The sequence below is a fragment of the Protopterus annectens genome, chromosome 4.part0, assembly GCF_019279795.1.
Source record: "Protopterus annectens isolate FY-2018-M chromosome 4.part0, PAN1.0, whole genome shotgun sequence".
Taxonomy (NCBI): Eukaryota; Metazoa; Chordata; order Ceratodontiformes; family Protopteridae; genus Protopterus; species Protopterus annectens.
Window position 1 is genome coordinate 1,594,136,927 of NC_056733.1, and position 17,538 is coordinate 1,594,154,464.

At 46.3% G+C, this 17,538-nt stretch overlaps 1 protein-coding gene across 1 annotated transcript in view; it reads right to left on the reverse strand.

The window, feature by feature from the left end:
- The window catches only part of SIMC1 (SUMO interacting motifs containing 1), a 1,791,957-nt gene that overhangs the window by 1,603,440 nt on the left and 170,979 nt on the right, over window positions 1-17,538 (reverse strand). The window contains exon 2 of the mRNA XM_044069369.1: window positions 2,970-3,199. Within this exon, the coding sequence (XP_043925304.1) occupies window positions 2,970-3,199 (230 nt within the window). The remainder of the gene's footprint in view (window positions 1-2,969; window positions 3,200-17,538) is intronic.

The window sequence follows — 17,538 nt, forward strand, 5'->3', positions numbered from 1 at the left end:
ACTCAGCAGTCGAACTTTCAGGTCCCGTCTGCATGGCTGTCATGAGGTTTGTCACTTCTGACTTGAGTAGCATGAAGTTGGCTTTGGAGAAGTTTTTTATGGAGGTTTCCTTACTGGGGGGTGGGGGTGGGATGTGGATGTTAAGGGTGATTAGCTTATGGTCTGACTTGACCAACGAGGGGGTGACCATAGATGTGGAGCATTGATTTCCCATATTGGAGCCCCTGGTGGATTAGTTGATCCAGGGCATTGGAATTTATGAATTCCAAGAACCGCTGGGCAAAGGTGTTGGTACATGAACAGTTTTACCAGTTAATGGCATGGTAGTTGAAATCACCCAGTATTAGGGTGTTTGGTTGTATCTTAATATTTTCCAGTATGTTTAGAAAGGTGTAGTGAGAATCTTGGGGCATGGTGGGGGATCTGTAGCAAGCTACAGTTTGGATTGCAGTATTACCTAGTGTTAGTTGCACCTGGAGAATTTCAGAAGCATTGTGTTGGGCAACTAGCCTGGTGGTGTGAATATCATTGATGAATATGGACAGTCCTCCACCTTTAGTGTTTCGATCCTGGTTTGGTGGTCGGAAAGTGTGGTAAGAGTTGTAGCCTGGTATTGCAGGGGTGCTTTCTGGAGCCTTGAACCAGGTCTCAGTTACTGCACCAGGTCTCAGTTACTGCACAGATATCGATGTTCTCCATTTTTAGGAGTGCCTTGAGAAAGTGCATTTTGAGGTTTAGACTTCTAGCACTGAGTAGCATTACCTTCAGATTTTGCATGCTTGTACCTGTTAACAGTGGTGGTTTTGTCCTTTGAACTTTGCCTAAAAAAGGCACTATAGATGGTGGCAAAAGCCTTAGCCAGTAACCTGAATCCCAGGGGAGACAGGTGCAGACCATCTATGGCAATGCATCGTGGTCTGTCAATCATGTCGTCCCAGGCAGAGAGATACTGGATCCCCTTTGAATGACACCAGAAGCTTAGCCAATTGTTGACGTCAGTCATTTTGTACTTATATTGTGGTATCATTTTGGGTGAAGGCAGGATGCTACTCAGGGCTAGGGTCATACCTGCCTGGGCCACATGATCCGAGAGCTCTTCCATGTCTCTTTTCATGTAGTCCGGGGAGGTACGTCTCAAGTCATTCACTCCAACATGGACAATGACAGAGTCATATTTGTACTTGTGGAGTGACTTGAGTACATGCGTTATGTGGCGGATCCTGGCACCCGACAGGCAGCAGACTGTAATTTTCTCTTTGTTCAGCCTGGTGAGTGGGACATCGGTGTGCCTGACTATAGAGTCACATATGACTAAAGTATTAGGTATGTTGTCTTGCCTTAGGAGCTGTTGCTGGGTGGTACACTGGTGTCGTGAGCTATGTGACACTTTGGTTGTGATTGGTGTTTGTTTGCGTTTCAGCTTCGGAGGTCCTTGTTGCTTGGACAGGTTACAGTTAAGGGCCTCTGCATATGTGGATTTAGTGTTGCTATGTGTGGGTGTTGGTGGTGTGGGTTTAGAAGGGCCATGTGTTGCTTGAGGTGTAGTGCAGGTGTTAACCTTCTCCTCTTAACTGTCTAGCTCAATCTTGGGTGGAGAGAGCTTTGCTTCTAGTTTGGCTATGTAAGTACATCTCTCACAAGTTGTAGTGCTGGGTGGTAGGAGGAGAGGGTTGTCTGTGTACATGAGGCAATTGCTGCATTGCCCCAGTATGCCCAGATTCACCACGTGGACAGGGGAAATCACCAGAAGCTGACCCTTGGACATGCCTGGTTTGGTGCTTTTTTTGTACAGTACAGGAGCTGTTTTCCCTTACCTCAGCAAGGTACTTTGCAATTATAGGTTGTTTAGTGCTAACTAATTAACCTTTCCTTCACAGCAAAGTGTAGCAGAGTCTGGGTGAGCCTTTCTAGTAAAGCTCTGAAATGTTTTATTTTACCCTTTAAATAGAAGGTTTAGTTCCTAGCTCCACCCCTCAGTTCACAAATGATTAAGATTAAGTGACCTCTTCTGTCTTATGTATGAGTCCTTAATTGATCAGTTCTAATTTCTGCCTGGGACAACTTTGTGTTTCAATCCTAACAAAAGTAATGTGAGGACTAATCCACAGTAAAAGCAAACTTTTGGGAAGCCTAGCTTTTCAAAGTAAGCAAATAAAATTACACAAAGGTTAGCAATTATTTTTTGCAAGACTGGCATTGACAAAAACAAGTTTCAAGCTCCATTCGTGTTGAGCAGCAGGGAAAAAAGAAGTCAGGGAATACCATCCAGCGCAGGTTCTTGCTGAAGAAGCCAAACTGGAGAGGGTCACAGATCATCAAAGGAGAATGATACTTCTTAGCTGACATGCACAGTATATGAACAAGTTCTAATACTATTTGTACTGCCAAAGTATGTCAGAATTAGAAAAAATGCACATTCAAGACATTACTTCTGTATAAGCACATTTTCAGCAGAACTAATGTAAACCACAAAAGTAAATTTTTCCCTAGCCACTGTTTGACACTCGTTGCCCACCAATGCTCTAGATGTTCATTTCTAGAAGGAATATGCTAGTGGAGGAAGGAAAAGGGTAAATTGTAGCCACTGTTTGTTTAGATAGCTGGCAAAATATGGGTGGGATAGAGAAAGAGAAGCTCCTTATCTAGACCAACAAAACAGGTCGGAGATAATGCAACCACCATTCACATTAGCATTCACTTGCTCCCCAAATCAGAAAATAACACACCTGCTGTGCCATAAGCAATAGAAATGCAGATATTCTAGAGGAGAACATTTTTGTGTGTGTGTGTGTGTGTGTGTGTGTGTGTGTGGTGGGGGGAGGCAAATGTAATGAAGTTTAATTCTATAACCAATGCTAATGGCTTTCTTTATCTAGAAAGATAAAATATCACACCAAAATTATTAAACAAATCAAGTGTGGTTCAGTAAATTATATCCACTTTTATGGAAGCCGATTATAAATACTTACCGTTGTATCTTCATGAGTACTGTGTATGCATTCAAGGCGACATTAGTAGAAATGGAGCCTAGGAGCAAGTTCTTGATCAAATGGTGCACAATTTCCTTTGGAAGGTAGTGGTCAGCAGACACAAAGTCAGAGATGAATTGCAGAGTACCCTGGGGGAAGTTCTCCTCTATAGTGCAATGTATCAGTCTTTGCTGTCGTTGAGAAATTACTTCACGTTTCACTGGGCGACCCTGTAAACATGAAAATGAAACAGTGTACTTCTTAAAAAGCAGACAGTAAAAGTTCCTTCCCTAAAATAAGAAAGCACAACTGTGTAAGCTGCACTTATCGTAAGCAAATGTTATATACTTACTGTAACAATAGATCTGTGTTGTCTCCTCCTGTCCTTCTCAACAAATGGGTACTTTGGATCTGACTTTAGCCACTTTAAGAATTTGAATCCAAAGATCAGGCTCCTCCCCTTACCCATAATCTCTTGCTTGCACTAAATAACCTCAGACTGAGTTTGCCCATTTCCTATAACAAGTAGTAATACACCCCCTTCAAGAGGATGGATATAATGTACATTCAAAAAATAATTAACACCAGAAAACAGCACATAAACAAGGACATAACTAGGCCATCAATAAGTCAGTACAGTTACTCCAGAGACAAGTGAATATAAAACGATGGAAGGGGAGTGGAAGGAAGGAAGGAATTTGAGGAGGACAGAAGCAGACAACACAGATCTATCATTCTGATAGGTACATAACTTTTGTATTTGATGTTGGTCATCTCTTCTGTCCATCCTCAATGAATGGAACATTGTCCCCAGCTGCTATAAATCTTGAGGAACTCATGAAAGGATATTCTGGAGGATGGCTGAACCAAAGCATGCCTGGACCTAGATTACAAGTCCAGTTTGTGAAGAGATATGAAAGTACGGACATTAGACCAAGAAGCTGCAGCATAAAAGTCATCAATTGATACTAGGCAGAAAAAGGCAGTTGAGATCGTAACTGATATAGTAGAATGAGCCTCAGGAGCAGCATGCAAAGACAGACCATGATTTGAACACACCTTTATCCAGTTCTGCTGGGGAAAAGGATGCAAACAATTAATCAGTCAATCTAATGTTCTTAGCACGATGCAAATGGAATCGGAGTTGTCGATGCACATTCAAAAGATGTAGCATGTACTCTCCCTTATCAGTAAAATGCGAAAGGAAAATAGGAAGATTCATAGACTGGTTCAGTGATGATTGTAACACCACCTTAGGGAGAAAGGAGGGGGGTTTGTTCTCAATGTCACTCTGTCCTTGTGAAAGCCAGATAAAGGGGTTTACGTGAAAGGATGTGAAATTCTGAAACTCTTTGTGCAGAAGTAACTGTCGTACTGAACAAAGTTTTTCAGCAAAAATGTTTCAACTCAGCTGTGGCTGTAGGTTCAAATGGAGTTCTCATCAAAGCCTGCTGAAGGATGGTAATAACCCAAGGAGGGACAGAATCCCTTACAGGATGCCAGGTAAGGAAGGTACCACTTAACAAGGCCTTAGAAAACTTCAAAGAGGCAATTGGTGCCTGACTTTCTCCACTGTGAAAGTTGGAGATTGCTGCCAACCAGACTTTATTAGTTGAGTAGCTTATTCTTTCATAAAAAAGGCTGGCAAAAAAATCTAAACTAGCTGGGATGGGAGCTGAAAAAGGATCTATATTCCTACTGGAGGCCGAAATGTAAACTCTCTTCCATTTGCTCCTGCAAACTTCTCTGGTCAGGAGTCTCTGTGAGGAAGTCAAAATGTGCATTACCGGGGATGAAAGCCTGGACTTACCATGCAGTTGATTTCAGGACTTTGATGTTCAGGTGAGGCATTTCAGATGATAAGACAGCAGATCTGGAACTGGGTCCAGCACCCAGGGAAGATGAATCAGAAGAGAACAAAGGAAGGGAAACCACACCTGATGAGACCAGAAGGCAGCACTGAGGATCACCATAGCCTTACCCCACACTGCTATGAGACGAGTGGATGGACAAGCATAAAGGGGACCAGAGAGCATAGTGTGGACTAGAGCATCCCTCAAGGACTCCCCAGGACAAAGTACCTGCTGTATTTGGTGATGGACGGGGAGGAAAATTGATCATAGCAAGGTTGTCCCCAGTGACTGAAGATCTGTTCTGCCACTACCAGATTAAGGGACCACATGTAAGGTACAAAGAACAGACCTGCTCAAGTTGTCCATCAATACTATTGACTTCTCCGGTATTGCTATCAGAAAGCGGTGGAAAGACAAAGCCCTTCGACACAATGGATAAAAATGTGTTCCCTCCTTGTTTGTTAATGTACCAATCCACTGACATACTGTTCATCTAAATGGCAATCACACCCCTAGGAAGGGAATTCTGAAAGTCCTGCTATGCTAGAAGGAATGCCTTAATCTCCAAAACACTGATATGAAGACTGGCCTCTGTGGGAGACAAAGTGCCCTGAGCAGTCTTTCCCAAGAAATGTCACCACTCCAGTTGGGAAGCATCTGTGGTGACTGTGGTCTGGGGGGGGACAATGGGTTGACCTTGAGACAATGTCAGAGAGTCTAGCCACCACTGGATATGGGTCCTGCAAATATGAGTGAAGGATACAGGAAAGTTCATGGGTTGGCATCTCACTGACCACTGAACTTCTAGGGTCCACTGCAATACTCGTAAAATCTGGTCAGTGGGACTTAAGTGATGGAGGCTGCCACCAAGCCGAAAAGGTAAAGAATAAAGCTTGCTGATGGTTTTTGATACAAGAGTACAGCCATTGCATGATAACTACGGGTGAGAATCCTTGATTCCAGTAATTTGGCTATTTGTAGCTTGGTATCCAGATGGGCTCCAATTAACTCTTATCATTTGAAATGGTTGAAGCTTTGACTTCTCCAGACTGACTGTTATCCCTACCTGAGAGCAAAGGTGGAACAAGGAGTCCCTGACTCGAATAAGAAGATTCCTGATGACAGCGGTTACCAGCCAGTCATCCAGGTATGGGAACACTCAGAACCCCTTCAGTTAGAGATGGAGCTGCCACCACTGCCATGCACTTGGTGAACACCTGCTGGGGGGCTGTGCTGAGACCAAAGGGCAGGATTCTGAATTGGAGGACTCCAACATCTAGCAGCTTTATTTCTTGTGCAGCTGACTTCCATTGGGTGGGTGGCACATCAAGAAGTTTTTTTGAACAAGGGGGAAGGGAAAAGAAGAACTGTACAGCTCTCTGGTTATGATTCTCTGCACATATATCTTGATAATAGGCATCCAGACTACAGGGTGCAGGCACACGTACTGTCAGACTGCCTCCAGAATGTAGCAATTGGGTGACCATTCAGGAGAGCTGAAAAAAGCCCCGTCACAGAAAGGACCCCAAAAGTCTTAATTCTGTAGTCCACCTCTGCCATCGGGCCAGTGTCTATTAGCCTCTGAGGGTGGATTATCTCTAGAGGCATCCAGGGTAAAACCTTGGGACTTGTGGAACCACATTTTTCCCATCTTTCTGGTTTCTTGAAAAGGTCTGTTGGTGGGTAGAAAAAAAAAGGGAGTGTTACGATGGCAGACAAGATTTTGCCTTCTTGTTCACTTTTAGATAACATTAGACCCGACCAAAATGGACCCGTCACTATGGTGCATTAATAATGGAAGTCTTGAAGTGTTCCGCAAAGTCACAAAGATGCACCTAGATGTCTGGGTGAACAGCTATTCCAGCGTCTGCTTTTCTCAATTTGCCATCTGCTGCATTTGAGGCAAGGTGCATAGACCACCTTTGACAGGAAACATCCGCAGATAAGGACCCAGACAGGGATACGTAGCTCATTATCTACAAACATCTTCCATCACATCCTTACCACAGTTTAAAAACTCACTAATAACTCACGTCAAGTCAGCCTGACTCTACTCCTGTAAGGGTCCAGGCTAGCTCTTAGGCTTCCTCATCACTGTCCTCCGTTTTGTTTCATGATGGTAAACAGCTCTTTTCATGGCAAGTTATGGCTACTGCCCAAGTAAACTCATAAGTATCTTGCCTGTTGATTGATTACTTGTTATAATAATGTTGTAACTGTGTCCACATTGTTCTTGCTGTCATATCTACTTAACTTATGTCCTTTTATGCAAATGTCCATAATTGTTTTTGAACAGTGTACTTGATTTGCCATATCTATACTGTTTATTGCTTACCATATTCATTCATATTGTTTGTTTTTTTAAATGTGGAACTTTTCTCCTCAGGCCTCCACTGAAAACGGACATGTGTCCAGTGGACTTTCCCGGTTAAAAAATGTAAAATAAATAAAATAAAATAAATAAATAATGGTACTAGCAAAGCCAGTCCTGGACCAGGAAAAGGAATCCAGTTTGTAATGCTTTCTAAAAGTATACACAGAGGACCATGTTGCTGCTTTTAGAATCCACCCCTTTCCGGTATGCCATCGTAGAAGCCAAGGCTTTGGTAGAATGCTCCTTGATACTGCCTGGAACAGATTCACCATGGTGGGAATAACAAAAAGCAATAACTGAGGACAATCATCTTGAAATTAAGAAGTTATGTACTCACCATAACGTTCCATCTGAGTAGGTAAACTTCATTTGTCAGCAACCTTTGGGAATTGGATCCGAGCCGGCAGTTTCCAAAAGCTTTAGATCCGAGCTCCAAGCTCCTCCCCCTACCCATAATCCCCTGCCAACCCTGACTGACCTCAGATCAAGTTTGCCCAACAGCAGAAAACTGCTAGGAATGACTAATCCCAAGATAAATGGGTAAAACCCATGGACCTGAGTATGAGAACATTTGCAAGTGAGGGGGCAGGAGGGAGGGAAGGTTGCTGACAAATGAAGTTTACCTACTCAGATGGAACGTTATGGTGAGTACATAACTTCTTAATCTGAAGTAGTTAACTTCATTTGTGCAGCAACCTTTGGGACAGAGTCCCCAGCTACATGAACCTTAGGCGGCCTTTATGGAAGGATGTTCCGGAGCACTGCAGAGCCAAAGGATGCTCTCCCCCTGGAGATAATGTCCAATTTGTAGTGATTGATAAAAGTATGAAATGAAGCCCAAGTGGCTGCCGAGCAAATATTATCCAAAGAAACTCTGGCTTTGAAAGCCGCAGAGGTAGACATAGATCGAGTAGAGTGGGCATGGACTCCTTGAGGTGCGGGCCTGCCCGAACTGTCGTATGCTAAAAGGATGCATTGTGAAATCCATCTAGAAAGTGTGACTTTTGATACAGGTTTACCCAAGTTAAATTTGGCAAAGGAGACGAACAACTGGTCAGATTTCCTATGACCAGATGTCCTGTGGATGTAGAAGCGAAGTTGTCTATGCACATCCAATGAATGTAATTTGTATTCCCCATTGTTACGATAGTTAGGAAAAAAGACCGGCAAGTTGATGGACTGGTTAATATTTGACTCAGAGGCAACCTTGGGAAGAAAGGAGGGATTGGTCCTGAGGTAAACTCTATCCTTGTGAAAGGTCCAGTAAGGAGGTTTTACACATAGGGCCTGTAGTTCAGAGACCCTTTGAGCCGACGTGATAGTGACAAGAAAGGCCGTTTTCCATGATAAGAATTTAAGATCTATGGAGGCTGCAGGCTCAAAAGGGGGAGCTGTCAAGGCCTGAAGCACCAACGTTAAATCCCAAGGAGGGACCAACTCCTTCATTGGGGGTCTGAGCAAAAAGGTGCCCTTCAAAAAGGTCTTACACAATTTCGTGGTGATCAAAGGGCCCAATTAATTTCCAACGTGATAATGAGAGATAGCTGCTAGTTAGACCTTGACTGTGGAGGAACTAGCTCCTTGATGAAACAGTCCTGACAGAAAGTCTAATACAGCGGGCAGAGGAGCTGTAAAAGGATCCAAATTTTTGCGTTCCGCCCAAATGGAGAAACGTTTCCATTTGCTGCTATAGATCTTTCTAGTAGAAGGCTTGTGTGCAGCTACTAGAATGGTTTTAACTGGGGAAGAGATACCGGGAGTCCTAGCTACGAGTGGAACTGGAGCAGCCAAGCCATGAGCTTGAGGTTGTCCAGGTTTGGGACTGGGAGATCTAGGGGGTGGGATATTAGATCCGGACGGGGATCCAGAATCCAAGGAGGATTCACGAGATGAGACCAAAGGTAAGGGAACCAGGTTTGACGAGGCCAAAATGGGGCAATGAGGATTATCCTGCTCCCCAACCGACTGGCTTTCTGAAGAAACTTCAGCATTAGAGGAAGAGGAGGGTAAGCATAAAGAAGACCGGGAGGCCAAGCATGCACCAGAGCGTCTCTCGGGAGTTCCCCGGAGGGGGAAATGAGAGCAAAGTAGTCGTAACATTTTGTGTTCGAGGGAGAGGCAAAGAGATCGCAACAGGGTTGACCCCATATCTGATTCGCTATCTCGGGATTCAGAGACCACTCGTATGGTAACAGGATGGTGCGACTTAGTTTGTCCACTAGGATGTTGGACCGTCCCAGAATGTGCATTGCTATGAGAAAGCGGTTGGTGGAGACAGCCCATTCCCGCACTCTCATGGCCTCTCGACAGAGTGGGTAAGACCTGGTTCCCCCTTGTTTGTTGATGTACCAGACAACCGACATGTCCGTCCGAATCGTAATCGTTCCTATGGGAAGAAGGTCCTGAAGTGCCTGCAACGCTAACAGCACTGCCCTCATCTCTAGGACGTTGATATGCAGTGAGGTCTCCATGAGGTCCCACGTGCCTTGGACTGTCCTGCCCGAACAATGCCCCCCCACCCTAGGCGGGAGGCGTCCGTGGTCACCGTGGCTACAGGAGGGGTCGTAGAAAAGGGGCGTCCTTGCTGAAGGTCTGGAGATTGGAGCCACCATAGGAGGGCCCTCTTGCAGGTCCTGCTGGGGGGGATGGGATAGCTCAGAGGGTAGTGAAGAAGGGACCACTGGACCTAGAGGGTCCATTGTAAGACCCTCATGTTCAAACGTGCCATTGGCAGTAGGTTGATCTCTGCCGCCATCGAGCCGAGAGCCCTCAGGACCAATTCCGCCGGGGGAGCTGGAGATTGTAGAATGGCCTGCACATGTAGCCTCAGGGATAGTAGCCGGTCTGTGGTCAAGAAAGCTAGGAGCTTGTTTGTGCCCAATCTGGCCCCTATGAAGTCTATAATCTGAGTTGGAGTAAGAGACGACTTCTCTATGTTGATAGTGATCCCCAGCCAGGGAGCTAGACGGAGAAAGTAGTTTCTGGCTGAACAGAGTAGATGCCTTGCTGGGGCGGTCAGGAGCCAGTCGTCCAGGTACGGGAAGACCTGAATTCCCTGGAGCCTCAGGTGGGCTGCTATCACTGCTAACACTTTGGTGAACACCCGGGGGGCTGTAGTGAGACCAAAGGGGAGGACCCTGAATTGGTAATGACTGGCTCCTAGCCGGAAGCGGAGGAACCTCCTGGATTGCCTGTCCATCAGAATGTGGTAGTACGCATCCTTGAGGTCTATAGAGCACATCCAATCGTTCTCCCATAAGAGGGGGAGAATGGATTGAAGAGTGACCATGCGGAACTTCTCTTTGGTTACTGACAGATTCAGGGAAGAAAGGTCGAGGATTGGTCTTAAGTCCCCCGTCTTTTCTGGCACCAAGAAGAACCTGGAGTAAAACCCGGACCCACACTGGTCTGGGGGGACGTGTTGGATGGCTCTTTTTCCCAAATTTCCATTGCTGCGGCCTCCCTCTGATCACGTGGGACATCGGGGAGGTATCTGGGGCTGCGTGGGTAACGAGAGAAGGGAATCTGATATCCTCTGGATATGATGCGAAGCACCCAGCGGTCTGACATGATGGACTCCCAAGCTGCTGGGTGCTTCGAGAAACGCCCCCCCAACTGCCTCCAGAGTGGAGCAATAGGGCAACCCCTCAGGGGTGTTGCGTGGGTTGGTCTGAGAAGGGTTCTCTGGATCCAAAGTTCTGAGGGCCCCCTCTGCCTCTAGGGCGGCGTCCTCCCTGCCCTCCTCTGCCGCAGAAGGGCTGGGAGTCTGGAGCAGAACGGGACTTTTGCGACTTCCGGAACCACATCTTCTTCTGTCCCTTTTGGTTCTTAGAAAAGGACCTCTGGGGAGCAGAGAAGCGGACTCCGATGACAGGCAACGTCTTCCTGTCCTTTTCGCTCTGGACCAAGGTATCTCGCACGGTTTTGCCAAAGAGGGCAGAACCATCAAAAGGGGCATTAACGAATGACGCCTTGAAGGGCTCCGCGAAATCACAGTGTCAGAGCCAGGCCTGATGTCTCATAACGAGGCCCGCTCCGCCGGCTCTAGCGGCTCCTTCCGTGGCATGAGACAGAAGCTGCATAGAGGTGTTAGATATGGATCTTAGAGTGGCCATCCGGGTGGAGTGCAATTGTTTGTCCTCTGCCGACATGGACTCGGGGGGCGACGCAGCGTACTCTTTAATAAGGTCCCGCTGCAGTCGGAGCACGTGCGCCATGTAGTTCAGTGACCTCACCGAGAAGGTCGCTGAACTAAACACCCGCTTCCCTAGGCGGTCCATCGACCGAGACTCCTTGCTCGGGGGATGAACCGAGGGACTCTCATGAGCAAGTTCCCTCTTCGTGGCCGCCGCCACCAACATGGCATCTACCGGGGGACCCTTACTCCAGTGTGACTTGTCAGGGGGTGGGCTAAGGATCTTGTCCGGGCGCTTGGGGACTGGCTCCACAGTGTCCGGCTCCTTCCACGCCCTGGTAGTGATCAAATCTACCAGGGGGGTCGGCCGGAGGGGACACACAAGAGGTAGACGGGCCTGCTTCAAATGCCTCCAGGAACACGGATTTGTCCAAGGTAGGCTTTGGGGCAGACCACCCACCCTTTATTCTAAGCATCTCCATGATATCACCAAATGAGACATCTTTGGGGGGTGATCTTGGGGAGCCTTCCTCCAAATCCGTGTCCTTAGTCAAGGACTCGGGGGAGTCCAGGTGCCTCCTCTTGCACCTTCCCTTGTGAGGGACCTCCTCGGGGGGGCTGTCCGAGGAGGTCTCACCAGCAACGTCTTGTTCCACCGGAACTACCTGGGAAGTCAAAGCAGGCTGTCCCTGGGGCCGGGTGATGGAAGCCGGGCCCAACTGAGAAGGAGTGCAGGGTGGAGCCATGGCAAGGATCGGGCGCCTGGAATCCCTCGACAGAACCCTCTCCACCACGTCGAATGCCTCGGGAGGGCTGCTCTCTCTGGGATCCGAAAGCAGACTCTCCCTCGGATCCGACGGATGGATTGGGGCCGGCGCCGAAGCAATCGGATCCGACGGACCAGCATGCTCCGACCTGGATGGAGCCAAAGTCATACTGATACCACTGGATCCGAAGCTCAGCCCTCGGCTCCGAGAGCTCAGATCCGAAGAAAATGGACCCAACAGACTCTAGGGAAGTGTCGGCGCCGAAGTACCCGAGACTATCGGCGCCGACACACCCCCGGCTCCAAGGCTGCCCGGCTCCGAAGACTCCGAACCCGGGAAACGGGTCGGAGAAGGAGCTATCAGGGCAAAGAAGGGGGTCGAGCTCCCCCCCGGAGGGGGGGGGGCAGGAGCACTCCCATCTGCAGTTGGGCCTGGAGGAATCTTCTCATCATCCGGTCCAAATCTGCATCTGTGAGTCTTCTGGTGGATCTCGACGAGGCCACCGAGGCGGGGCGAGAGTGCCGCCTCGATGACCTCGATGGAGATCGAGTCTCCTCCTCCTCAGGACCCGGTGAAAAGCACGGGGACCGGATCCGAGAAGGAGGAGAACCAGAAGACCTAGAGGGAGAAGACCGCTTAGCCGGGGGGGGCGAAGCGGAAGCCTCGGCCCGCCACTTGTGGTGCTTCTCCCTCTTCCTTTCTTTCCTAGCCTCCCTCTCCTCCGAGCCTAAGACGGGAGGTTGAGTCCCGGCCGGGGGGAGGGAAGCAGGAGTGGCAGCCACTGTGGGAGCCACAGAAGGACCGGAGGTAGAAGCCGAATCCGGAGGCAGAAGACCCGCCAGAATCAGCTTAGACCTCCGGTCCTTAAGTGCCCTGGGGTTGAATGCTGCACAAATGGTACAACCAGAAGACAGGTGTTCAACCCCAAGGCACAATACACACTGAGTGTGGCCATCTGCTGGGGACAGCTTATGGCCACACTCTGGGCACTTAGAGAACATTAACTTTGGGGCCTCAGACATACTGAGAAACTAACCCACACACACAAGGCCCCAACACACACACACAACACTGACGGAACCACGAAGGTAGGGGAAGGAAAACTAGTAAGGTAAACTAAGAGAGTTTAGACTATAAGGGGGTTAAACACACACTCACACCAAAAATTAAAGAAAAGATTTGAAAAAGTTAAATTTTTTCTCACGAAGAGACGAGAACACCAAGAGACTCAGGATCAAGCTGCTGAACGAAACCGCGGCAAACTAGGTCTGAGGTCAGTCAGGGTTGGCAGGGGATTATGGGTAGGGGGAGGAGCTTGGAGCTTGGATCTAAAGCTGCTGAAAACTGCTGGCTCAGATCCAAGGTCGGATCCGATTCCCAAAAGTTGCTGCACAAATTAAGTTAACTACTTCAGATAGTCTGTTTTGACACAGGTTGCCCCTTTTTTGTCTGGTCATAAGAAATAAATAGCTGCTCTGCTTTTCTAAAGGACTTGGCTCTGCCAAGATAGTACCTGGACTGCCTATGCATGTCCATAGTTTATAGAATACTTTTGTGTAGGTCTGAGGATCTGGGGAGAACACTGGGAGATGAATGGCTCGACTCAAAGTAAACTCTGAATCAACTCTGGGCATAAATGAGAGATTTGTTCTTAATGTTACCCTATTTCTATGGAATACAAGACAGGGTTAACTCAGCAAGCAAACTTGCAACTCAGATATTCTTATTGCTCTGATGTCTGCAAGAAGTATTGCCTTCCATGTGATGAAACAATCAGCTTCCCAAGATAGTTCATAGGGAGACGTTAAATTTTCCCATACAAAGTTAAGATGCCAAGAAGGAGCCACTTGTTTTCTATGTGGCATCAGATGTAAAACCTCCTTCAGAAACCGTTTTACCAAAAATGGAGAAAAGGGAAGGATCCATGGGCAGAGATGATGAAATAGCAGCATGATGAACCTTCATAAATGAATAAGAAAGGCCGGAGAATAGAAATGCACATAATCCCTGACAGAGCTTTGAATACTGGCTAGGCACCAACCAGAAAATCTCTTCCACTTGCCAATATAAGATTTCCTAGTAGCTGGCTTTTTACCTTCTTTCGTACCGTCTGCACATCCTCATAAAAGACTGCCTAAAAAGGTATCAAAACTGAATCATCAAGCAGTTAGCTGAAGTTGTTTAAGATTGGGGAGCATCACAAGTACAACTGCATAAATCCTACACTGCCTTAGTTCCATTTCAGTACTGTGCCTGCTCAAATCCACACTGGCAGCTATTAAGAGTTCATAATTTCCTCCTCTGACTACCTGTGATAGGGGATAAGCTAAACCTCTGCCATCAAAGGAAGCCTAATACGAGTCAAATTGTTCAGGTTTTTAGTGCTAAGCAGGAAGAACCAAAAAGGACCAGAAGCAAGAATTACCGGAAACCAACCAATTCTCAGCCAAACACCACCAACAGAAATAACCAAAGCAAATCAACAACACAACAAGGTTGTATAAAATCAAACTATGTATAAAATAAGTGCAGTGGTTGGTGGGTGCTGCTACTAAGGCAGGGTAAAATTCAAACATCTACTGTTATAGGTAAGTAGGACTTGTGTACCTGTACTATGTTCATCACTCACACTTCCTCAGTGGCATATGGTTAGATTCCCAAAGTTTACCCTATCTGGAAGGAGGAAGGATAAGGATCCATGAGCCCCCTGGAAAATGGTCCTAGTAAAAATGCTCTGGAACTTAAGAATCACAATCCAGTTTGTAGTGATTTGTAAAGATATGAATCGAGGACCAGGACACTGCCTCTAGAATACTTCTAGAGTCCACTCCGTTCCAATATGCCACCAAAGAGAATAAGGATCTAGTGGAATGTGCCTTAACCTTGCCTGGAACAGATTTACCAACGAGCAATTGTTTGCTTACAGACAAGTTGACCTGTCTTAGGCCCAGAATAGGAAATTAACAGCTGTTTAGTTTTCCTGAAGGGTTTAGTTCTGTCAAGGTAGTACCTGAGCTGCCTCGGTAAATACAAGGTATGTAAAATCTTCTCTACTTTGTTTCTAGGTTTCAGAAAGAAAACTAGGAGATTGAAGGCTTGGTTCATGGTAAATTCAGAAACAACTTTTGGCATGAAAGGTGTATTAGTACGTAAAACAACTCACTCTTTTTGGAAAATCAGATAAGACCAGCCCACTATGACATCATGCAGCTCAGAGACTCACCTTGCAGATGTCAGATCAACAGGCTTGTTGGTAGAAAACAATAGTTTTCCAAGTGATGAATTTTAAATCAGCCTGAAAGGTAAGTTTAAGACCAGATAAGGACAATTTTTCAAAAACGAAGTTGAGATCCCTAGAAGGGGCGGCTTTGCTTTTGAGGGGCTTCTCAAATGCAACACTCCTTTCATAAACTGACCACAAACATACAAAAAAGTGGGAAATGGCCACAAGAAGTACTCTGATAGATACGTAAGATAAGCCACACTGAGTAATTCACATAAACATTTCACAGTCAAAGGGCTAGACACCATACTGGGCCCTAAAACCTCTTCCACTTATAAAACATAAGGTTTTCTAGTTGCAGGTTTTCCCGTCTCCTTTAAGACTTGCTGTACTTCTTCATGGAACAACTGCCTAAAAGATATCAAGATGGAATCATCCAAACTGTCTGTTCCAAGTGCTCAAAATTGGGGTGCACCAGTCACCCCTGACAGTGTCAGCAGATCAAGACTGTGAAAAGTTTTTGGTAATTACCCTTGACCAATTCTATTAAAAGGGAGAACAAACTCTTCCTGGCCCAAAAGGGGGGGGGGGTCACCACACTGATCTTTGATAATTCTTTCTGAATCTTCAGAAGTAGCTTGGGTACAAGTAGAAAGGGTAAGCAAGTACAAAGGAATATTCCTTTCCAAGGGAATGAGAATGTGTCTGTCCTCCAAGTATGGCTGCAAAGATGTCCTGAATAGAATTTCTCCAACTCACTATTTTGAAAGAGGGGAAACAAATTATTTGTGGTGCAATCCATATCTGGACCAAATCCTTGAAGACCCCGGTCCTGAGTTTTCACTCATGAGGGTATACCCGGGATCTGCTTAGTCTGTCTGCCACTATGTTTTCCACTGATGGGATGTATGAAGCCTGAAGCATCACAGAATGCTGTAAAGCCATCTCCCAGGCCATCAATGCCTACCAGCAAAGAGGGTATGCCCTTTCACTCCCTCGTTTGTTCAGGTACCAAAGACTGTAGTGTTGTCTATGACCATTAAAAGGGGAGCTTGAGGCCATAAGTGGTGAAGAACCTTTAAGCCCTGAATCACTGCTAATACTTCTTTGAAGTTTATGTGCTTTGTAGCATCTGAAGGACTCCATTTGCCTTGCACGTGAACTCCCCTGGACACTGCTTCCCATGCAAAATTTGACAAGTCCATTTGGATTGACTGAACTGGGGTCTTGAGGGAGAAGGGTAGACCTGAATTGAGAGACATCTGATCCTTCCACCACTGTAGCTCTCATTTCACAAAATCCAGTATTGGCACTTGGAACCCCAAGGGAAACAGGTGCTGGGTCCAATAATTGTTTAAGTACCAATGAATGTTTCTCATATGGAGTCTGGCCAGTGGTATCATGAGGATCACAGACACCACGAGGCACAGACTTTTGAGAAACTCACTTGCAGAGGCAGCGTCTTGAAGAGAGAAATCCCAGAACATATTCTGAAAAGTCAGACCATTCTATCTTCTGGGTCTATCATACACCCAGGGAAGGTAATTCTTTGTTAGGGTGTGAGTCAGGACTTTTGTAGGTTCAACTTGAACTTAGGAGCAATTGGAATGTGATAATCATCTTTCAGATCTAAAGTCACCATGAAACAGTGGTCAGTACAAAGGGGCAAGACTGTCTGTAAGATTAACATTTTGAATTTGGGTACTTTCAGAAAAGTATTTAAGTGAGACGCATCTAATTTTCCATGGCAACTACTTTTTGGGATTTTTGTGCATCAAAAAGATTCTGAAGTAAAATCCTTTTTGACTTTTCTGATTCAGTAACTGGTTCTATAAACACTGCTTGCAACTTGTGAAGGAGTACTGGCAAGAATAGATGTGTCTGGTCTAGCGGGTGAGGGTGGATTCTCCTGAAGGGAAGAAGTTTTTCTGTCCATTGCCAAAAGTATCCTCTCCAAATTATTCTCATCATCCATTTATCTGAGACTATTTGTGGCCAGGCTACTGGGTTCAGCAAAAGCCTGGGGAAAGGGGAGGAGGGACTGGAGGACGGGACAGGATGCTCAGAGTCTTAGCATAATCATTCTTTAGTAGGGAAATGGCCTTTTTTAAGAAACAGATCCTTTTATGTGGTTTGAAAGCATTATCCTCCTGCCATTTCCTCTTAGTACCCACACTCTTATTAGGCTAGGCTTTTTGTTTTTCCTGCCCTTTGAAG